A 24,012-nucleotide genomic window follows, 5' to 3' on the forward strand; every position below is an offset into this window, starting at 1 on the left:
ACACAATGACAAAGTCATGGAAAACCAGACTCCACGAGACATCTGCCTGCCCACGTGTTGGCACAGAGAAACCACATGGCATAGTGGCTAGAGCACGGCCCTGGGAGTCAGAAGATCATGGGTTCTAATCCCAGCTTCACCACTTGTCGGCTGTGTGGCCTTGGGCAAGTCACTTTGTTTCTCTGTGCCTCAGTTACCTCATCTGTAAAATGGGGATTAAGACTGAACCCTACGTGGGACAGGGACTGAATCCAACCCCATTTTAGTATCCTCCCTAGCTCTTAGTACTGTGCCTGGCACATAGTAAGCGCTTAACAAATGTCACAATTATTATTAACACCCCTTGCCTTTGATTTGCAGATTTTAGCTGCCAGAGGGTGCTTCTGGTGGGTCCAGACGGAAAGTGTGTAGCGCACGCCTGTGGACGGCTTGGGAGAGGGGCACCCACCTTCCACTTCATCAGGGTGACTCAGAGCCACTGTTGCCCCTTGCCCACTGGCTCCTTGTCCCGGCGACTCACGCCGCAGCCACGGGCCTGTCTTCAGCAGCCCACCCTGGGCTGCTTTACTGCTCTCGGCCCTTGAGCTAAAGGTGTTTAAGGGTTAGGGTTTTAAACGAGTGGCACCGAAGGTAAAAGGTGCCTGAAAGGAAAGCTACTTTGTGAATCCGATTCCCAGGGCATCCCACGGGCAGGGTGGGAAGGCTGGGTTTGTCCTGCCTCGGGTTCCAGGGAGGGTTTGATGAGGGAAGGTGGGGGGGCGGCCTGAGCCCCGTCCACTCTCCTTCCCCGTGGCGGGGTCGAGGAGACAGGCGGTCATCGCTGGGACCTGGCCAGCTCCCTACCTCTTGGCAGCGCCCGCCCTGGGCCCAGACCCGGGCCCGGCCCCGGGGGGGACCCTCACGCCGTGAGAAACACCGCCTCGTCCGAGTCCTTGCCGCTGTCGTCGCCGGGCACCCCCTCCCCGCCACTCGGAGAGCGGCAGCTCAAGTCCTCCACGCCGGACTCCTGGTCGCTGGTGGCCGAGAGGTCGGCGTCCGAGCTTTTCCCATTGTCCTGGCCCAGGATGAGGATCAGGGCGGAGTCTCCGTCGCCCTGCGAGGGGCTGCGGGACGGGAAAGGAGTCCCGGTGCCACTGTTGCCCGGTGTGGGGGGCGTGCTGCTGGTCGGGCTGGTCGGGCTGGTCGGGCTGGGGCTGGGGTCGGGGCTGCGGCCGGAGGGGGGCGGCGAGGGGGAGAACCCCAAACCGCTCCTCTGCTCCGGCTGTCCCTCCTGCTCTCCGGCCCCGCCGACCGGCACTCGGCCGCACTGAACCTTCTCCAGCCTCTGGAAACGGAGAGACCCAAAGAGACACTGAGGCTGGGGTGGCGGGAAGGGTAGAGGACATGTACGATGGGGTAGGGCTGTAATAATAATAACGGTATTCATTAAGTGCTTCTTATGTGCCAAGCACCGTTCTAAACACTGGGGTAGATACAAGGTAATCACTTTGTCCCACATGGCAGCCTGGCCTAGTGGTGAGAGCCCGGGCTTGGAAGTCAGAGGATGTGGGTTCTAATCCCGGCTCTGCTGTGTAACCTTGGGCAGTCACTTAACTTCTCTGTGCCTCAGTTACCTCACCCGTAAAATGAGGATTAGGACTGTGAGCCCCATGTGAGACAACCCAATTATCTTGTAACTACCCCAGTGCTTAGAACAGTGCTTGGCACATAGTAAGCGTTTAACAAATACCATCATTATTATTATTATTATTGTTGTGATGTGGGGCTCACAGTCTTCATCCCCATTTTACAGATGAGGTAACTGAGGCATAGAGAAGTCAAGCGGCTTGCCCAAGGTCACAGAGCAGACAAGTGGCAGGGGAGCGGCAGTCCCAGCGGGGGAGCCCCGCGTGACTTGGAGGCCCGGGCTCCATACCATAATAACAATAATAATAATAATGATGATGATGATGATGACGTCCAGCCTTCCCAGGACGGCCGGGGCTCCATCTCCTCCTCCTCCTCACCGGGGAAGAGGGGCAGCGCCCGGTGGGCAGGGCCGGGGCCAAGGCCCTTACCTCCTCCAGGGCCTCCAGCTCCTCCTCCAGCTGCCGCGTCTCCTCCTTCACGGCCATCAGGTAATCGGTCACCGACTGGCGGGGCCGCAGCCCGGCCTCGAAGCGGTTGTACAGGCCGCTCCAGAACCTGACGACCCCGAGCCACCCGTCAGCCCTCCCAGCTGCCGGGGGTTGAGAGCCCCGCGGCCGGCCCGGACCCCCGCCCCAGGACCCCCGTCCCAGGCCTGAACCCCCGCCCCGGGCCCACCGCGCCCCACACACTTGTACATGAAGCTGGCCGGCGCGGCGGGGGGACAGAGGAGTCTCTGGTTGCAGCCGGGGTCCGGGCGATAGAGGGGGTTCAGGTAGTCTCCCCTGTTCCTCCACAGGTGAGCCCAGAGGGAAGAGGTCCGCTCCCAGATCCTGCGGACAAGGAAGGGCCACCATTCGTTCATTCATATTTAGTAAGCACTTACTATGCGCAAAGCACTGTACTAAATGCTTGGAATGTACAATTCGGCAACAGATAGAGACAATCCCTGCCCAACAGCGGGCTTAGAGTCTAAACGGGGGAGACAGACAACAAAACAAAACAAGTAGTCTGGCATCAATATCATCAAGATAAATAGAATTATAGATATATACACATTAACAAAATAAATAGAGAATAATATATACAAATCTGCCCAAATGCTGTGGGGAGAGAAAAGGGGAAAAGCAAAGGGAGGGAGTAGGGGGAATGGGGAGGGGAGGAGGATCGGAGGGAAACGGACGGCTCGGTCTGGGAAGGCCTCCTAGAGGAGGTGAGCTCTTAGAAGGGCTTTGAAGAGGGGAAGAGAGTTAGTTTGGCGGGTGTGAGGCGGGAGGGCATTAGAGGTCAATGGTTGGATGTGGGCCAGGGGTCGACAGCGGGACAGGTGAGAACGAGGGACCATGCTGGGGCGGGCTGGGAGCCGGGGACCAGAGGCCGGGGTTCGGAGGGTGGCAGGGCCGACCCCCGGCCCTACCTGAGCTCCTGCCGCTCCTTCTGGCTGTTCCCCAGGAAGTTCCCAAATTGGCAGGAGGAGACGTGGTGCTGGATGTGGAGCAGGAACCTCTCGTTGAACTCGAAGGCGCAAGGGAACTGCTCCGCCAGCTGCCAGGTGCACTCAAGAAACTGGTCCATGACAGGCGATGCCTCTTTGGGGTCCCCGACCAGGGTGCCGTACCTGCCGCGCAGTCGGGGGAGATGCGGCCACCCCCTCGGACCCCGTCCGGACCCACGCCGCCCCGCGAAGGACCGGAGGGGCCCGGCCTCCTCTGCTCGCCCGGTCCGGAGCAGGCGGGCATCCAAGGTCCGGCGAGTTCCGTCCAGGCCCGGCCCGGTCTCGCGCGCGCTCACTCACCTGTGGTTGAATTTATGGCCGAAGGCGATCCAGTCCTTCTCGATCAGCGCCTAGCGCACGCGGAGAGACTGGGTCAGGACGATGCCTGGCCGAGGGCCCAGCTGGCGGCCATCTGCTCCCGGGCCCACCTCGAGGGAGCCCCTGCCCGGGCCACTGCTGGAGTCGGCCCGGGCCCAGGTCTGCCGGGCCGCAAAGCCCCACGGACCTGGCTCAGGCCGGCCAGTCGAGCCCCTCTAGCCCAAGTCCACCCGCACGCCCCAGCCGTGGCCTGCCCACAATAACTAATAATAAGAATTCTGGTATTCATTAAGCGCTTGAATTTGCACTAGGCACTGGACTAAGCGCTGGAGTGGATATAAGCAAATTGGTTGGACACAGCTCTTGTCCCTCGTGGGGCTCACAGTGCCATCCCCGTTTTACAGATGAGGGAGCTGAGGCCCAGAGAAGTGAAGTGACTGGCCCAAAGTCACACGGCAGACAAGTGGCGGACCCGGGATTAGAACCCACGACCTTCTGACTCCCCGGCCCAGGCTCTATCCACTATGCCATGCTGCTTCTCCAGGACCGGGGGAGTTGTGCCTGCTCGCCGGTGGGCGGGAGCGGGGAGGGAGGGAGGAGCCGAGCCGCGAGCGCCCCCGACCCATCGAGGTGCTCTGACGAAGGCCGGGTCCAGCAGCAGCTCCGGCCTGCTACTCTGGGAGCCTTCGGTTCTCCTGGGTGGAGGGGTCTCTCTCGTGAGGGTCTCCCCCGACACATACTGTACATTCCAAGCGCTTAGTACAGTGCTCTGCACATAGTAAGCACTCAATAAATACTACTGAATGAACATACCCCCTGTGTATGTGTTTGTTGGGGGAGGGAGACAACATGAGACAACCTAAGACAACATGTCTTAGGCCTGGGAGTCAAAAGGACCTAGGTCCTAATCCTGGCTCTACCACTCGTCAGCTGTGACTTTGGGCATGCCACTTGACTTCTCTGGGCCTCAGTTCCCTCATCTGTAAAATGGGAATAAGAAGCGTGAGCCCTTTGTGGGACAGGGACTGAGTCCAACCTGACTAACTGGTATCTACCCCAGTGCTTAGAACGGTGCTTGGCACATAGTAAGCACTAAACAAGTACCATTATCATTATAATGATTATTATTAACTCACCATGAAACCCTTCAGGGTCCGGTAGTGCGGGTCGAGGAGCAGACTGGCCACGGAGCACACCTGGGCAGTCCGGTCCCAGCCGTCCGAGCAGTGGACAAGGACGCTGGCCCCCTCCTCTGCCACCGCCTGTGGATGAAGTGGGATCACCGGGCCGGTGGGCCGGCTTCCCACCCAACCGTGGCGGACGCCGGCCGAGGGTCAGCAGACTGCGGGCTGGCCGGGCTGGCCGGCCCGGGAACGCCCGGCCCCCAGCCCCACATCCGAATCTCAGGCGCACCCAGTCCCCGCCTGTTGGCGGAAGCCCCTCTTGCTGGAGGAGAAGATGCCGGCCATGGGGAGGAGGCTGTAAGCTCCTCTAGACCTCTAGGGGCAGGGAATGTGTCTGCTTCTCGATATATTGTACTCTCCCAAGCGCTTAGTACAGTGCTTTGCACACAGTATGCACTCAATATATACAACTGAATGAATAAATGGGAGCAGATGATGCCAGCTGGGGGAAGAGGGGTCAGTGAGGGGAGGGGAGGTGCCAGCCAAGAAGAGGAGTCAGCCCCAGGGGTGGGGTGGAGGAGATGCCAGCTGCCGGGGGGCAAAGGTGGGGAGAAAACAGCAGCTCGGGGGGAGGTGCTGTTCTCATGTCCATCCCCACACGGAGCCTCGCCCACTGTCCAGCTCCCTGCCCGGACAGGGGGAGGAGCTGCGAATTTGTCCCTATTAAGTGTTCCTATTAAGGCCCAGAGAGGCTGGGCGGCCGGCCCTCCCGCCCCAGGGAGGCACCACGCACCTTTGCGATGAAGAACCCCGCGTCCACGATGGCTCGGATGTGTCGCGGCCAGCCCGAGTTCTCCAGTCCCCACAGGAAGTCGCTCATGGACGGGTCCCTCAGCTCACACACTGCCACAGAGCCGAGAGAGCGGGCAGCGCCAAATCAGGAGCGGGGGGCCTGGCCAGGCCTGGCCCACCTAGTGCTCCCGGGGTTCAAATCTGACAGTTTCCACCTCCCCCAGAGGGGCCACCCAGGACAGTGGCCTTCACCCCTAGGGCGAGCTGCCTGCCTGCCTCAGGGCTGTTGGTTCCTTCACTCTGGGCTTTCTTTGGCTTCTACCAACGGATTGACTGTGTTTTTCCTCTTCCTAATCTGCTAGACTGTAACATCCTTTCATTCATTCAATCGTATTTATTGAGTGCTTACTGTGTGCAGAGCACTTGTACTGAGCGCTTGGGAAGTACAATTCGGCAACAGATAGAGACAATCCCTACCCAACAACGGGCTCACAGTCTAGAAGGGGGAAAGACAGACAACAAAACAAGTAGACAGGCATCAATAGCATCAATATAGATAGAATTATAGATATATACACATCATCAATAAAATAAATAGAATAATAAATATGTACATATATACACAAGTGCTGTGGGGCAGGGAGGGGGGTAGAGCAGAGGATGGGAGTCGGGGCGATGGGGAAGGGAGAAGGAGCAGAGGAAAAGGGGGCTCAGTCTGGGAAGGCCTCCTGGAGGAGGGCCTCTCAGTAGGGCTTTGAAGGCGGGAAGTGTGCTAGTTTGGCGGATGTTAGCAGGGAGGGCATTCCAGGACAGAGGTAGGATGGGGGATGGGGGTCGACGAGGGGACAGGCGAGGAGGCGGCCCGGTGAGGAGGTGAGCGGCACCAGAGGAGCGGAGTGTGTGGGCTGGGCTGGAGTTGGAAAGAAAGGAGGTGAGGTGGGAGGGGGCCAGGGGATGGACAGCTTTGAAGCCAAGAGTGAGGAGTTTTTGCTCCATACAAAGGCTTGATAGGCAACCCCTGGAGATTTTTGAGGAGTGGGGTGACACGCCCGGAGCGTTTCTGTAGAAAGCTAATCCGGGCAGCAGAGTGAAGTATAGACTGAAGCGGGGAGAGACAGGAGTTGGGGAGATCAGAAAAGATGCTGATGCAGTAATCCAGTCGGGATAGGATGAGTGACTGTACTAACAAGGTCGCAGTTTGGATGGAGAGGAAAGGGCAGATCTTGGCGATGTTGTGAAGGTGAGACCGGCAGGTTGGGGTGACTGGTTACCTACTCTACAGACACTCCAAAGCACTTAGTACACTCCCACAGTAAGTGTTCAATAAATATCACAAAATGATTGATCCATGGTATGTATTAAGTCTATATCTGCTTACCTCTCCCATTATACCGAATATCAATCAATGGTATTAATTGAGCACGTACTGTGTGCACAGCCCTGAATTTAAGTGCTTGGGAAAATACAATGCAATACAGTTGGTAGATGCGACAGAGGCTTATAATCTAGGAATTACTCCTCGGGGGCAGGAACAGTATCTTCTACCTCTAAACTGGGCTCCCAAGCACTTGGTACAGTACTCTACACACAGTGGGTGCCCAGAAAATATTATTGAGAACGTTGTGGACCCGGAGCGGAAACTCTAGCTGCTAGCCACTCCCTGTGTTTCCTGAGATCGACCTATGCCTTCCCGGACTAATCCTCCACCTCCCTGATATTCGCGTCGCCAAAATTCCTCCGGGAGTGTTGAGGTTCAGCGGAGCCCACGTGTCTAGAGTGAGGGGCAGGCACCTGTTGACACCTGACACCATCAGTTCCAAATAAAACACCCTAACCCTTCCCCCTGTTGGCAATAAGCACCTGGAACTCAATCACAGGAAGTTGTTGTGGCCACCGACATCAGTAACTTCAAGCAGGGTTTGGAGAGATTTGTGGGCGAGTGTTCGGAAATGGCTTACTACAGGGAAGACAGAGAAAGCCAGGGATGAAGAGGAAAGAGTTGGGGGGTAGGGAAGCGACAGATGGGCCAACCCTCTCCTCTGAAGTAAATCACCACGGGTGAAATTCTGCTTATGTCTGAAGCCAGATGCCCAGGTGGGGCTCGTAGCAATTCAGACTCTCTTGGGGCTCCATGCTGCCACACCCCAAGATTGCCACATTAGGGGTGCTGCCATCACCATGCATCAGATCTGAACCCCCAAAAAGCACAGGAGTCAGCGGGGTTCGGGGGACTGCCTGAGGAGATTTGTGAGGCGGCCCAACACTGCCTCCATCCATCCACCCCACCCTGTGATCAGAAGATTCTTAATTAGCAAATCTCCCATGTGTGCAAAACACGCGCACACACACACACATATCACATCACTCTGGCATGCTCTCTGGTGACAATCTGGTGACTTCCATCGGTGCAGGGATTGACAGCAGCAGCAGCCTGGCAGCAGCCAGTTCAGAGGCCACTGACCCCCACTCCTGCCCCTTTTCCTTCCTCACCCAAGATGGAGTCAGTTTAATTGTTTGGGATTTGGAACCCAGGACAGTAGAGCAGATCATCATCATAGCATTTATGGGGCATAGAGTGTGAATTGGGTATCCACTAGACGCAGGGCACTGTACTGGATGTCCACTGGACATAGGGCACTGTACCAGGTGACCCCTGAGCACAGAGCAGGATATTGGGAGTCCACTGAGCACCGGGAATGGTACCGGATGTCCAGTGGGCAGAGGGCACTGTGCTGGCCACCTAGGGGTATACAACTAAACTAAAAAGACACAATCTCTGCCCTGGAGAAGCTGAAATTCTAGAACAAAACTGACAGAAATCACCAGGTCTTTGACCAGCATCATCCTGCTCGGTTCCCAGACTGTTCTTCTGAGGGCAACCCTCGGGAGCCCAGTGAAAGGGAACTGCTACCCCAACACTTCAGGGGATACCGAAAAGGGTGGGGACTGCTGTCTTGCCACTCTCTCCGAGCAGCCCAAACTTCCAGTCGAGTCCTTCTTAGCATCCTGACTTTGTGCAGCTGGAATAATAATAATAATAATGTTGGTATTTGTTAAGTGCTTACTATGTGCCGAGCACTGTTCTAAGCACTGGGGTAGACATAGGGGAATCAGGTTGTCCCACGTGGGGCTCACAGTCTTAATCCCCAAGCTGGAAGGTTTTGTGGCTTTGCAATGAAGGGCTTGAAGGGCAAGAAGCTCCCACAGAAAGCTCCCACTGGGAACAGAAATAACAGAAGCTCCCGGAAATGGCTTCTGTTCCAGCTCCCTCCTCACCCTAAGGGACCCAACTGCTCTGGCTACAACCACCACTGGACTGGGTGGGTGCTGGGATCTGGGGAATGGGCCCAGGGCACAATCACGAGACTGAGGGATGCCAGGATTCAGGGATCAGGCCCAGGGCACGGTCACGGGACTGAGGGTACTGGGATCTGGGAAATTCACTGTACCAAGCATTTGGGAGAGTACAATACAACAATAAACAGACACATTCCCTGCCCACAATGAGCTTACAGTCTAGATGGGGGCGGGGGAGGCAGACATTAATATAAATAAATAACAGATATGTACACAAGTGCTGTAAGGCCGGGAGAGTAGTGTTTTGTACACAGTAAGCACTCAATAAATACAATTGAAGGAGGAGGGAAGAACAAAGGGAGCAAGTCAGGGTGATGCAGAAAGGAGTGGGAGAAGAGGAAAGGGAAGGTTTAGAAAAGGCCTTCTGGAGGAGATGTGCCTTCAATAAGGCTTTGAAGGAGAGGAGAGTAATTGTCTGTCAGATTTGAAGAGGGAGGGCATTCCAAGTCAGAGGCAGGACGTGTCTCCCCCGATTAAATAATAATGTTGGTATTTGTTAAGCGCTTACTATGTGCAGAGCACTGTTCTAAGCGCTGGGGTAGACACAGGGGAATCAGGTTGCCCCACGTGGGGCTCACAGTCTTAATCCTCATTTTACAGATGAGGTAACTGAGGCACCGAGAAGCTAAGTGACTTGCCCAAAGTCACACAGCTGACAAGTGGCCGAGCCGGGGTTCGAACCCATGACCTCTGACTCCAAAGCCCGTGCTCTTTCCACTGAGCCACGCTGACTGTAAGTCCGTCAATGGGCAGGGATTGTCTCTATCTGTTGCCCAATTGTACATTCCAAGTGCTTAGTAGAGTGCTCTGCACATAGTAAGTGCTCAATAAATACTATTGAATGAATGACGTGGGTGAGGAGTTGGTGATGAGAAAGGCGAGATCGAGGCACAGTAAGGTTAGCACCAGAGGAGCGAAGTGTGCGGGCTGGGTTGCAGTAGAATAGTGAAGTGAGGTAGGAGGGGACAAGGTGATTGAGGGCTTTAAAGCCAATGGTGAGGAGATTTTGTTTGATGCAGAGATGGGTGGGCAACCACTGGAGTTTTCTGAGGAGTGGGGTGACATGTCCTGAACGTTTCTGTAGAAGAATGATCCGGGCTGCAGAGTGAGGTTTGGGCTGGAGTGGGGAAAGTCAGGAGGCCGGGAGGTCAGTAAGGAGGCTGATGCAGTGATCCAGATGGGATTAGATGAGTGACTGTATTAACATGGTAGCAGTTTGGATGGAGAGGAAAGGGCCCAGGGCCCGGTCACCAGACCAAGGGATGCCAAAGGATGCCAGGAGCCAAGGATCGGGCCCAAGGCACAGTCACTGGATGGAAGGGTGCTGGGTTCCGGGGATTGGGCTAACCCTGTGTTTGAGCCCAAATGGCAGTTAGGTAGGTACAGCTCAGTCGAGTCATGAACCCCCAGGTCCCTGCTCTCCTCCACTAACCGGGCCCTGGCCCAGAGGGCCTGTCTGCCCACTCACCTTCCAGCACTCTCTGCAGGCTGCTCCGCATGACGTGGATGTTTTCGATGCCGATGAACTGGAATTTGATGTTGGAATAATTGTCCTCATTCTCATAGCCTTTCCCTGCGGCCCGGTTGGCCATGGCGTTGAGCTGCATAGACAGAAATGGTCAGAGACACAAGTGGTGGAGTCAGGACTAGAACCCATGTCCCTCTGACGCCCAGGCCCATACTCTACCCATTAGGCCACGTTGCTTCCTTATCCTTATCCTTCTTGATGATTTCGCTATTTGTGAATGATTTACATTGGCCTCTCCCATAAAATTGTATGCTCCTAGAGCATGGGGAACATATGTCTTGCTACTGTTGTACTTTCTATAGAGTTTGGATTCAGCAGGGAATTAATAAATACCATGGACTGACAGTGCTCTGCACACAGTGAGTGCTTATTAATACCACTGATGGATTGATTGATTGACTGAAAGAAGGAAATCCCTCTTAAAATGCACAATTGCACAGAAAGTTCATGGCTACAGTGAGCTGTGAAAGGGAAATATCTGGTAACATTCTTCCAAAGACCTCCTGGGAGGAATGTGAACCTGTAATTCTCTTACCTCCATGTCTCAGGCCTTTGAGAACAAATGAGAAAATGGTGCACCACTGAAAAAAGATTCTTTTTAACTAAAAAATTACATGTATCATCTCAAAGATAGATGTGTCCACAGCCAGAAGATTAATAAGCAAGGTTTCCAAAAATATTTTTAAAAGAGTAAGTGGCCAAGTGGAAAATTCTTTTCAAATAATCCTAAGAAATGGTTGCCCTCTTGGAACTTCCAGTCATGGCCTGATAAGATGTTATTACCCAGTTTCCTAGTCTGTTTCATCCCCCAGATGAGGCTCCATTTGAAAAGCCTACACCAACCAGAGTATTCTTTTTGCTCCAAACTCAATTGGTCCAATCTTTTTATGCCCAAAGGCCCAGACTGCACAGGCCAAGGCCTTGGCATTCCAGCCACACAAGGTTTTCTGGAATCAAACCAGAATTAGGTTATAATCTACAACTGAAGATGAGATTTGCCACCTACATAAATCACTGGCCACCTGATCAGGATGGCTAAAATGCAGTTTTCCTAAATGCAGAGATGGACTACAAGACTTGTCTGCTGTGTGACTTTAGGGCAAGTCACTTAACTTCTCTGTGTTTCAGTTACCTCATCTGCAAAATGGGGATTAAAACTGTGAGGAATAATAGTAATAATAGTACTGGTTCATTCATTCAATCATATTTATTGAGCACTTACTATGTGCGGAGTACTGTACTAAGCCCTCGGAAAGTATAATTCAGCAATGAAGAGAGACGATCCCTGCCCACAACAAACAGGCTCACAGCTCTTACTATGTTTAAGCTCTGTTCTAAGTGTTGTGGTAGATACGAGTTAAAGTTGGACGCAGTCCCTGTTCCACATGGGGTTCACGCCTCATTTGACAGATAAGGCAACAGGCATGGAGAAGTGAAGTGACTTGCCCAAGGTCACACAGCAGACAAGTGGTAGACTCAGGATTAGACAGCCCCATGCGCTATCCACTAAGCCACAGAGCCCATGTGGGACAAGGACTGTGTCCAACCTGCTTATCTTGTATCTACCCCCGCGCTTAGTACAGTGCCTGGCACATTGTAAGCACGTAAAGATCACACAAAAAAGGACCTTTTAAAAAGGCCTAGTCCAAGATAGCCTGCATGCTACAGAGTCAGCCAGAAGATGGCAGTTTACTATCCACCAACCAACATCATCATTCCACCACAATCTTTCTCCCAGCAGATTGGTAGGGTCGATACGGGGAATTTCCGAGGCAGAGGACCAAGACCTCAAAACGTGGAGCAGTCATTAGTGTCCTCAAACTGCTGGGGCAATGCACTTTTAGGCTTCTAGAGCCCCTGAGGGACAGGGACCGGGCCTAATTCCCTCCTGTGTATTCTCTCCCAGAGCTTGGTACAGAGCTCCTCACACAGTACGGGTTAAACGGATACTATTCCTACAATGGTCTTGGTTTAGGACCGGTCTGGCGGAGTCCAGTGCCAGGCATAATTTCTTGGACATACATTGAAAATGAAAGCTGTACAAAATCCAAGGCAGGCATCCTCATCATTGCCACCGTCACCGATGTTCCTCATTCCTATCACTAGGCTGAAAGTTCCATTCTTCCTCCAAAAAAACCTCCCCCTCCCCTCTCTGCTGGGTCAGCCCGGGCTCCTTTTACCGTGGACTGTCCGAGCTGAACTCCAGTGCGGTGCAGTGCAGGCTGGACTGACACAGGAAGAACAATGTGGCCTAGTGGATAAAGCAGGTGCCTGAGAGCCAGAAGGCCTGGGTTCTAATCCCTACTCCACCACTTGCCTTTCGTGTGACTTTGGGCAAATTATATATCTTCTCTGTGCCTCAGTTTTCTCAACTGTAAAATGGGGGCTCAATACCTGTTCCCCCTCCTGAGTAACTTCTATTCCAGCACATAGTAGTGCTTGGCAAATAGTAAGTGCTTGACAAATACCATTTAAAATACCATTCCCTTGTGTCTACCCCAACGCTTAGAACAGTGCTCGGCACATAGTAAGTGCTTAATAAATACCAACATTATTATTTTAAAAAAAGAGAGAGCGAGACTAGGGCAGAGGGCGGAGGCTAGGGTGGGAGGGAGGCTCGGATGGAGAGGAGGCTGGGCCAGGAGGGGAGGCTGGGGCAGCAGGAAGAGACTATGGCCTGGGGGAGGCAGGGAGCCGGCTGAAGTTGGGGAGGCCAGAGTTGGGGAGAAGTCTGGGAATAGAGAGGAGGCTGAGGCTGGGGTAGAGGCTGTGGGGGGAAAGGCTGGGTGGGGAGGGACGGGGGTAGATGTCAGGAGCAGGGGACAGTCCCTGCCTTGCTGTTGTTGTTGGCCTCGTTGAACGCCCCTCCACTTGGCCAACAGGAGCTGGACCTGGAGCCGGGCCTCCGGACGGGGCAGGGGAGGGCACGGAGGCCAGGTCTCTGACGCACTGGGAAGCCGTGTTTGCGTGTGTGGGGGAGAGGTGTGACGGAGGGGGTGGCGGAAAGGTGAGTGGGCTGAGTGAAGGGGAGAGGAGGGTGTGTTTGTTGTCAGCAGCAGCACTGACCCCTGAGACCGATCCTGCTCCCATGAACCCTCGGTCCAAACTGCCGCCTGGGTCCGGCCAGGGTCCAGTTATTGTCTGTCTGACTTTTGCACATCAAGAAGGCACGGCCTCCTGCAGCTGACCGACCGTGTTCTCAACTGGGGGGGGGGCTCCTGCCAGCCGAAGCCCAGGGCCCACCTGGACCAAAAGGACAAATCTCTCTCTTTGACCTTAAAAGTGGCACTCCCCCACCACCCCCGGGAGAACCTGGTCTGCTCATCTGTGAGGCCCCGTCTACTCTTTAATCAGGTCACCCAGTCCTTCTCTCAGCCAGCGGCCAAACCCAGCCTGCACGCATGGCGTGAAAACAACCAGATCTAACCTCTGACCACTCATGTGGTGGAGTCCTGAGGAACAGAGAAGCATGCACGTGTGTGCATGTGCGAACAAGACAGTATAGCAGCACTGCATCTCCCAGCATCCTTCTATCCTAGACTGTAAACTCATGATGGGCAGCGAATGTGCCTGCTAATTCTACTCTCCCAAGTGCTTAGAACAGTGCTGTGCACATAGTAAGTGCTCAATGAATACGGTCGATTGATTACCTTAACAGGCAGGAACCAAGTGGCTATTGTCAACTGGAATGACACTAGAACTAACTATGGTCTCCATGCCAAATCCAGAACTGGATTTCTTATCAGACCCGCCCTGGCTCTCCAGCAGGCACCATGCTTCCTAGGTTTCCGTGGAGACGTATGGTCCCAAGCTCTTCCCCCGTCAGCTAAGCCAGAGAGGTCCGATCCAGAAAAACAGGGTGGACGATAAGTCCTCGCCAGCCCTAGTTTGAGATGGCCGGGCACAACATCCTCCCCCTTTTCAATCTGTTCTTCCTGCAAGCATCTCCAAACCCAGAGTGGCACAGACAGTAGGGGGAAAAAATTCCTCTGTGAAGGAAGTCCTGGTGGGGCTCGGGCAGAGAGGCTACCCACCGTGGGGTGGGAGGGCAGATTCTTCTGTGATGGGGGTCCTGGCAGAGCAGTGGGGTAGGGGTGGCTCTGACTAGCCGTTAGTGGGAGAGGGGACACTACTCCCCTCTGAGGTGTGGCTGCTGAGCCCTCTGACCTTCTCAGAGCACACTTCGTGGGCTTGTCCTTCTCCCCTTCTCAGAGGGGCTTTCCCTCCTCGTGTGTCCACTAAGCTAGAGATTGGGGAGGGAGGTCTTCCTGCCCTGAGATCCTGATCTCCCCCGAGGAGTGGGAGGAGAGATGCAGAGGCAGGAGACAGAGAGGAGGGGTAATCCTCTGAGCGAGGATTTGAAGGCAACTTCAGAGAGGGGTAAACCGGATGGATAGAACCAACCAGCCACCCACTCTACTCCGCCAGCCAGCCCAGTCAGCCCCTCCGCCCCGCAGAGCCACTGAGAATCCGCCAGTGGCCGTTTCCAGCAGCCTGCCAGCAGCACCGTGAGCAGCTGTAGATGGGTTCTGGCCACGTCAGGGGGGCCCGCTCCGCCCTCCCTGACAACAAACAGAAATGACCCCCAGCCCCAGGGGACTTTGCTTCTTTCCCAGTTGCACAATGTCGGGCGGTGAAATTCGTGTCTGAATTGCGACAGACTCACTTTGGGCCGAGTGTCAACAACATAAAGGAAATCACTTCCGGGATTGGCTTTCCTGATGGCCTGGAGCACCTGCTCATCCTCGAGGCAGCGGGCGCTGAAACCGGACAGCGGCTGACTGCTCCGGCAGATGGTCGCCTGGGGAGAGAGCGGAAATGGGCAGCGGGATCGTGGCAGTGGTGGTCAGTGCTGATGCCCTGCCCGAAAAGACACCGCCGTGGCAAAATTAACTCCACCTTCTCTAGACCCAACCTACCCCCCTCTCACAGCAGCTGACCCAAAGGGCCTTTCTTCCTATGGGGCCGACAAGTGATCGTGTCCGAGGTGGGTGGGAGATGGGCCGGAGTTCCCGGAACAGGCCCTCCTGCTTCCCAGTATTCTAGTCCCCTACCCCATCCCAGCCTTCCCATTCAGCCTGGCGAGAGGGCTCTGGGTCCTAACCCCCTCTTCGTGCCATGACAAGTCCCCTTGTCCACACCAGCTTCCCATTCCTTGGAGACACAACAGCCCATTCCCCTGAGCCTCATGGGCCCAGCCTCCTCCCAGCTCCAGGAGGATAAGCCCATGGAAAACTGGAATCAAACAAAAACATCTCACTATTGGCTTCAAAGCACTCCATCACCTTGCTCCCTCCTAACTCACCTCACTACTCTCCTACTACAGCCCAGCACGTTCACTTCATTACCCTGATGCTAACCTTCTCGCTGTACCTCGATCTCATCTATCTCACCACCTTCCCCTCGCCCACGTCCTGCCTCTGGCCTGGAACGTCCTCCTGCCCCAAATCTGACAGACAATTACTATTTCTCCATTATTCTCTCTCTCTTCAAAGCTTTATTGAAGCCACATCTTCTCAAAGAGGCCTTCCCTGACTAAGCTGCCCTTTCTTCTTCTCTCGCTCCCTTCTATGTCACCCTGATTTTCTCTTATGCATTCATCCCCCCCTCCAAGCCCCATAGTATTTATGTACATATCTGTAAATTATGTATTCGTATTAATGTCTGTCTCCTCCTCTAGACTGTAATCTCATTGTGGGCAGGGAAAGTATCTGTTATATTGTTCTCTCCCAAGTGCTTAGTACAGTGCTCTGCACACAGTAAGCGCTCAATAAATACAACTGAATGAATTAATTAATCTGTCTTTTATTGGAAGGAGTCATTTTGGAAAACGGCCAGCCTCTTGTTTCATGGGAGTTGTGATTTGAGTCCATGAGGGGTAGCACTCAAAATTGTTCACTTCAGAGCCTGAGGAATACCTAATGAAGAGCAAAGTCTGGAGCGGTGCTCAGGGGTCTTTCAAAGACCCAAGCAGCTTGGGATTTCTGCCGGAAGCTTCCATTCCCCTGAGATCCCAAAGGCGTTAACTGAGCCAAATTGCAGGGTGCTCTTGGCTAACTGACCGGTGTTCTAGGAGAGCTGAAGGTCAGGGTGCCGCCCAGATTTAGCAGCACTGGTCAGGTCAGAAAATGGAGGGCAGAAGTCCAAGTTCCAGGCTCACAGAGGTGATGTAAACTGTGACTCGTTAATCCCAGCTCGTCAATGGGTCAGGGGCAAGGGAGGATATGCCTGTGGCCAGACCGTCGTCTCCACTGTCATCAGGCTGTAACTTCTAGACTGTAAGCTCCTTGTGGTAAGAGCACGTGTCTACTATCTCTGCTGTACTGTACTCTCCCGAGTGCTTAGTACAGTGCTCTGCATACGGTAAGCGCTCACTAAAAACCATTGATGATTGATTGATCGTGGAGAGTCTAAGCCTCTCGGCCATGTGGCCAGCAGCAGCGGCAGCTGGTCCTTGAAACCAAAGTAGACACACAAAATATCCACATGGATTCAGACCCCAGAGAGCTGTCCTTCCAATTCTCAGCTGACTCATCTCCTGGAGAGACTGTGTCCCAGTGTGGCAAAGACAAAGACCTCATTATCGGCTCCTCAAGGGCAGGGACTAGGCCATCTACTTGGAGTATATGCAGGCTCTCCCCCCCAAGACGGCCCTGACCAGCTCTACGGTGACGATGTGGACGGTGGTGGTGATGGCCATCCTCACCTGCACTCCCAGGATCACCCGGCGAAACCCTTGTGCTCTTTGCCCCTATGACAAGTCCCACTTCCTTCTCTGGCTGGCCTTGGGCTCGGGGAACCGCCTTCCCTAGCTCTCGCTACAGAGAGACCTGTCTGCCACACAGAGTGAAGCCCAGCTGCTCAAAGATGCTGTGGATGGCTACCTGCCAAGCACTGGGTGGGCCCTGCCCCTGTCCCACCCATTCCCCCTCGGCCTCAGGGCTGAGACCCAAGAAAAGACACTGGATTTCCTCTTCAGGTTCAGCACTGCATTCAATCCTAAGGGGACGCTCCTATTTGGCAATCATTATTACATTGTGAACAGGGATCGTGCTTACCAACTAAGCCCCACTTTTCCTCATCTCCTACTCCCTTCTGCGTCACCCTTTCTCCCTTTGCTCTTCCCTCCTCCTCCCAGCCCCATAGCGCTTATGTGTATATCTGTAATTTTATTTATTTTTGTCGATGTCTGTCTCCCCCTCCCTAGACTGTGAGTTCGTTGTGGGTAGGGATTGTCACTGCTTATTGCAGTATTGTACAATCCCAAGTGCTTAATACAGTGCTCTGCATACAGTAAGTGCTTAATAAATACGATTGAGTGCATGAATGAATAAATTCTGTTATAGTGTAATAGTAATAAATAAGAAATAATAATGGTTCTTGTTAAGCACTTACTATGTGCCAGGCACTGTACTAAGTGCTGGCGTGGACACAAGCAAATGGGGTTGGACACAGTCCCTGTTCCATGTGGGGCTCACAGTCTCAATCCCCATTTTACAGATGAGGAAACTGAGGCCCAGAGAAGTGAAGTGACTTGCCCAAGACCCCTCAGCAGACAAGTGGTGGAGCCAGAATTAGAAACCATCACCTTCTGACTCCCAGGCCTGTGCTCTATCCACTACGCCATGCTGCTTCCCTAGTATACTCTACCAAGCTTTTAGTACAGTGCACAATAGGTGCTCAAAAATAGGATTGATTGATTGACTCTCCTGCAGAGGGGGCTCAGGGCAACTTAATGCCCATTCCTTGCAACTTCCGTAGCTCCCATCGCTTCCACAGGCATCTGGGGGTTGCTTCCACTGAGGTCTGTATAATACAAATCCTTGAATCTCAGTTTCACCTACTGGAACACGCTTCCTCCTCACTAATAAAGATATCCAGGCTCTTCCCACAGACCCCACAGGGCCAGCAATCCTCTTAGAAAATTTTCCTATGACCCATTTCCCAGACAAAAATAGAGAGGGTTTTGTTTAAAAACAGCCACTTGGACAAGGTGTCGGGGGGAAGTGGGGGACTGACGTGGAGCAAGATGAGAGCAAACAGAGCCAGAGGCTAAGACTTACCTGGTTCTCCTTACAGTAGTAGGAAAGTGCCGGAAACCGCCTCCGGCTGCGGAACTTGGAACTCCCCACGATGACATGAGCTGTCAAGGACTTGGGGACATAGAGGTCCGTGGGGTAAGAGTCACAGACCTGTTGGCCCCAAAACAAAACACCGGGTTGGCTTTCGTGGAAGCGAATTCCGCCTCACCATTCTGGGAAGGGGCAGACTCAACTCTGCCGCCTCCAGGCTTCGCTCACCGGCACTCAGGCATCACCACTTGGCAGTCAGCTCAGTGCGCTCTTAGTCAGGTGGGTAGAAGGAACCGCTGGAGAGGGCAGGGCAGAAGGGACCCTGGGCTGGCTCCCTTTCCTAGGATTTCCACCATGGGCAAGGTATGGTGGGCACAAGACTGTCTCGGCACGATGGAGTCGGGACACCAGCTGGGCCCTGGCATCCCACAGAGGATGGCAGCCAGGAGTTCATGTGCATGGCACCTCCTTCAGGCACTCGCACTGATTGGCTCTGAGGCTACTGGACAGATTGCCTCTTTGCCCCCAGTCCACAAAGGCAATTCACTCCCTGGCACCTGATGCCCTTTTGGAGAGGGTGTGGAGGAGGGAGTGGGCTATTCGGCTGGCTCCCCTTGCTGCCATTCCCCCAAGAACCTGCCCTGGGAATCTTCAACCTGTTCCCCAAAGAGCCAACCAGACAGCATTTTGGAGTTTGAGCTCTGTTTGAGGGCTGCGGCACCCTCCGGAGTTCAGGCAGTCTGACAACGGAATAAAGGGAGTGCCACCCAGAGCTCCAGAACTCAGGAAGCAGGAGAAGGACTCTGGGTCAATCAAAAGGCAAATACGAGAACCCAATTCTATGGTCACCAATGCACGTGGAGCCAGGCAAAGCCAAACAGCTTCAGTCCAATCCTCAAATGGATACGCCAGGATCCCTGCCTGCCTGTATCCTCTGGGCCTGAGGGAGACAGAACTCCAGGCGGAGGTTCTGGGAAGAAGCATTTGGGTTTGAGGGTTCTGGGAAGAAGGATTTGGGTTTGAGAGTTGGGGAAGAGACACTTTGCAGGAGAGACTACTGCCCATACTCCAGCTCACCCCTCACCCAGCAGGACAGCTGGGAGGGCAAGGGTGGCCCGGGGACTCAGACTGCTTGGGAAAACCCACTGTCTCCCAGCCTCAGCAGCCGGAGACCCTGCCCAAACCATGGGGAAAGACACATAACCTCACTGCCTACATGGCAAAGACACATTCCAGGATGGAAAGGAAGAAAATATCAGGAAATAAAATCACCAAATGGCATCAGCTGTTTCCAGCCTCTTCGGAGAAGAGGCAGACAGACAGAAGGACTGCGGGACTACTCAGGACAAAAATTGGTTTGCATTTTTTAGCACTTTCATTTTTCCAAAGCACTTTGATATCGCATCTCATTGTGTCCTCAAGACATCCCTGTGAGAAAGGGATAAACAGGAATGATAATCCCCATTTAGGTAGTGCATTTCACCCAGAATCTTAAACAGGCTGTACTACCAGAAAAGGTACCAGTCTCTGAATCTGAATGAGCACTCCTCTACCCTGCCCCCACACCAGAGATTCAGAGAAATACCAACACTGGAGCCAGAGAGACTGAAGATATTTTCTATAACAACATCTTCTCCCTATAAAGACATTTGTCCGAGGAAAATTGGCATTTGCCTTCCACTGCCCTGACCCAAACTCCCTCTTCCAAAACCAGGGCCATTTTAGAGGTCTGAGCAATTGAACTGTGATTGACGACAGTGGGGAGAATGCCCCTACCTTCAGACAGACAAACAGGTTTCCCATGGGTCAGGAGGGTAAATAGCCTGGAGCCCCAAAGCTGACACTGCAGCCTAGGGTGGGTTTGTAGGGTGGGACCGCAGCTCAAGACCACCCAGAGACAAGACTAGACCCTGTACACACTTTCGGGTTATCTCCATGACACTCCTGGAACCGGTCTACTCTCCCCAAAATCCAGTCACACAGTCTGGGGGAGACTGTGGGACAGATACAGGAAACTGGATTTCCAGCCCCAGTTATGCCACTAGCCTGAGTGTGACCTCAGGTCTAGTGACTTAACCTCTCTAGGCTTTGGGTACCTTGCTTGCTAAATGGGGATTATCATTCTTGCTTATCCCTTTCTCACAGGGATGTATTGAGGACAAAATGAGATGTGATATCAAAGTGCTTTGGAAAAATGAAAGTGCTAAAAAATGCAAACCAATTTTTGTCCTGGGTTAGTCCTATGGTCAGTCCTACCAGGATTGACTCCAGCAGGGACATCAGGACACCTGGAGGCACCGTGTGAAAGTTGCCCTCCTGGACATCCACCCTCATGGACTAGGGAGCCACCAGCATCCCTGTCTCTCCTCTCTCCATACCTGACTCTCCCCACAGGGATCCGGCACAGACCAACCAACCCCACTGACTCTCCCTGTCTATCTCTGACTCTCCCCTGTGATCCAGCATTGACCGTCCAGCCCCCCCGACTCTTCCTTGTCCAACCCTGACTGTCCCCCAGTGACCCAGCATGGAATATCCAACCCCACCACAACTCTCCCCGTCCATCCCTGACTCCCCGCCAGTGATCCAGCAAGGGAGCATCCAGCCCTGTCGACTGTGCCCTCTCCGGCTCTAGCAGCCTCCCAGCTGGAGCTCTCCCTTTCTCTAGGTCCTGGCTGGCACAGCTCCAGCTATCCCTGCAGCACTAAATGATGCGCACGAGGGATCCCGGGCACAGATCAATGTCTTTCCCCAGAATCCAGCCTGAGCACCACCTTGGTCAAGAGCCCCAGGCCAGAGGGGCACTGGTCCAGATGAGGGACAGGGCATGGGGCAGTGGAAGACTTGTTCCCTACTGCGCCCAGAGTGCTCCCATACCATGAGGAGATGGGACAGCCACCCTCTCTTAAACCTTTGGAATGGGGCAGTCGGGGTGGGGGTGTGCAGGACGTAGCCCTGGGCTGGGGAGCCTGGAACATGGGCAGCAGTGGTTACAATCGTCTCAGGTCATGCCTACCAGTCATGAACCAGTTGGGTCAAAAGCCATCCATAAAATCCCTCCACTCACTCTGTAGTCTCTGTTCACGTCGCTGATCTGCCAGTAGTTATTCGGGACACCCATTCGCTGATATTCTTCTCCAAGATCCACGAGCTTCCATCCTAGTTCCCTTTCTTCCTTGTCCAGCTTGGGGTTGAATGAGAAGCAGTAGAGCTCCTCGTATTTTACTGAAAGAGAGAATAATAATAATGATAATAATTATGGTACTGGTTAAGCGCTCACTATGTGCCAAGCACTGCTCTAAGCGCTGGGGTAGATACAAGTTAATCAGGTTGGACACAATCCCTGTCCCCCATATGGCTCACGCTCTTAATCAACATTTTACAGATGAGACCTAGAGAACTGAGGCTTAGAGTCACACAGCAGACAAGTGGCAGAGCTGGCATTAGAACCCAGGTCTTTCTGATTCCCAGGCCTGTGCTCTACCCACTAAGCCACACTGCTTCTAGAGAAAACAGCAGGGTGGCCAAGCTGCCCGATCTAAGTTGGGCCTGACCCCTGCCCTGGGCCGCTACCTCACCAGGCCATACCGGGCCGCATCTGGCTGGCCCTGGGCCACAGCCGTTTCACCCTGGACCCTCCCTGGACCCACACAACTTGACATCAACCGTGCACCTCTGCTTCCACAGTAGCCATTCAGAAGAACTTACAAACCCTGGGGCTTTTCCCGGGCAGGCCTGGAACCTCTTTGTTGGCTGCAGCCGGCCCCAGCCCAAAGGAGTCCCATCCGATTGCACTCCCAGGGAACCTGGGCACCCAGCCAAGCCCCTGCTAATGCAGGCCCCTCTGTGAGCACCTAGTGGCTGTGGGGTGCTGATCCCTGGGTGGAACTCCCATTCAAGGCTGCTGAATGCATGTGTGTCAGGAAGGAATTTCAACTAACCACCATCCTGTCCCGCGCTCCCCGGCACCCTCCCAGGGCTGCAGGCATTTTAGTGGGACACAGCCAGGACACCCTAAGATGGGTTGTCTCTTCTGGAGATGAAAACAGAGTGTGTAAGTGGAAGAATGCCCAAGTTTTTTCCTATACAGAATAACAAAGGGCACTGACGTATATACACAACCCTAAAAATTGACCAAAACAATACAAATATAGCAGAACGGCGATCATCAACCACTTCACCCAATCGGCCGGACGCTAAGGGCTGGCGATAATGTCTAAAGGAATCTGAGGTGATGTAGCAGCTTGCACCTGGAAAGTCACACAAGCAACCAAAAATTCATATTGACAACCAGAGCTAAAAGCTGTCACGGAATTGTGTTACCTAGACAGCACGCTGGTCAACGACATGATGACCGACGGGGAATTAGAAAACCGAATCAAGAAGGACAGCACGTCCTTTGGGAGACTGTCAAAGAGAGCATGGTGGCAGCGTGGTATCTGGCTTCAGACCAAATTATAGGGCACAGTATTGTTCAACCTTCTGGACGGTGGTGAGATCTAGACCCCATAGGGCCGCCATCCCCAGCTCCCTGAGCGATGCCATCAGCGTCATTTTCAGACCAAACTATTTCAAATATCTCCTAGCCACTCACACTGATTTTCATAAGTGAATTTCACCATCGATAGTGTCTTCTTTGAATACGAAGGGCAACCATCTTGTAAATTTTATGCCTGCCTCTTCCATTACATTGCAAGCTCCTTGAGGGCAGGGACCAGGTCTATTAGCTCTGTACCTCTATAGCTCTGAGCACAGTGCTTTCCACACAGTAGGTCCTCAATACTATTGAATCACGGCAAGAAAGATTGATAGTGGGTCAGCCCCACAGTTCATCTATCTTCACCAGAAGACCGAAACAGCATGGCCTAGTGGAAAGAGCACACGCAGGCCTGGGAGTCAGAGGATCTGGATTCTAATACTGGTTCTGCTACTTGTCTGCTGTATGACCTTGGACAAGTCGTTTCACTTCTCAGTACCTCAATTCCCTCATCTGTAAAATGGGGATTAAGAACGTGAGGCCTACGTGGGACAGGAATCGTGTACAACCCTATTGTCTTGCATCCACCCAGTGCTTAGTACAGTGCCTGACACATAGTAAACGTTTAACAAACACCACAGTCTTTATGTGGGACAGGGACTGTGTCCAACCTGATTAGCTAATATCTACCCCAGCTCTTAGGACAGTGTCTGGCACAGAGTAAACACTTCACAAATATAAAAAACAACAACAAAAAACAATGGTACCAAAGGTCCCATCAGCCACCCCAGCCCTCAGCACCCAGGGATTCCCAGGCTAGCTTTTCTCCTCTCAGGAGAAAAAGGGACACCAGACACCACTTGACTGCTTAACTTGGAATGGCTCAGCCCGGAGCCACAGGCAGCAGGGCAGAGCAGGGTCACCAGCCCAATGCCTAGCAGGGCTGAGGTTCCCAACCTACCGCCTTGGGGGTCCCAGCCCATTGTCTACGACCTGCAGGAGGCTGGGGTGTGAGGGGAAGGCAATGCCCCTGAGTCTGCTGCATCTGTGCGCTACAACCCCGAAGTTCCTGTCCTCTGAAGCCTTGTGCCCGCCCCGTTGCACACAGTCAAGGGGATATGTTCCCAGCACTGGTTTTCCAATTTTAGGACACCCTCGACAAAGTTCAGCTGCAGCTTTGGCTCAGCTCCTCCAACCACTGGGGAAAAGCCTTAACAAGGTTT

At 53.6% G+C, this 24,012-nt stretch overlaps 1 protein-coding gene across 2 annotated transcripts in view; it reads right to left on the reverse strand.

The window, feature by feature from the left end:
- Window positions 1-263: 263 nt before the first annotated feature.
- The window catches only part of MTMR7 (myotubularin related protein 7), a 43,538-nt gene continuing 19,789 nt past the window's right edge, over window positions 264-24,012 (reverse strand). Inside the window, exons 4-14 of one of the 2 annotated variants that reach the window (XM_029076346.2) lie at window positions 21,380-21,537; window positions 18,304-18,432; window positions 14,907-15,041; window positions 10,181-10,313; window positions 5,357-5,466; window positions 4,576-4,701; window positions 3,422-3,471; window positions 3,044-3,244; window positions 2,325-2,459; window positions 2,058-2,184; window positions 264-1,324 (exon numbers count right to left, since the gene is read on the reverse strand). In XM_029076346.2, the coding sequence (XP_028932179.1) occupies window positions 899-1,324; window positions 2,058-2,184; window positions 2,325-2,459; window positions 3,044-3,244; window positions 3,422-3,471; window positions 4,576-4,701; window positions 5,357-5,466; window positions 10,181-10,313; window positions 14,907-15,041; window positions 18,304-18,432; window positions 21,380-21,537 (1,730 nt within the window). In that variant the 3' untranslated portion in view covers window positions 264-898. Of the gene's footprint in view, window positions 1,325-2,057; window positions 2,185-2,318; window positions 2,460-3,043; window positions 3,245-3,421; window positions 3,472-4,575; window positions 4,702-5,356; window positions 5,467-10,180; window positions 10,314-14,906; window positions 15,042-18,303; window positions 18,433-21,379; window positions 21,538-24,012 lie in introns of both variants that reach the window. The other variant, XM_029076345.2, reaches the window with a different exon arrangement.

This window comes from Ornithorhynchus anatinus, chromosome 12, assembly GCF_004115215.2.
Source record: "Ornithorhynchus anatinus isolate Pmale09 chromosome 12, mOrnAna1.pri.v4, whole genome shotgun sequence".
NCBI classification, from domain to species: domain Eukaryota; kingdom Metazoa; phylum Chordata; class Mammalia; order Monotremata; family Ornithorhynchidae; genus Ornithorhynchus; species Ornithorhynchus anatinus.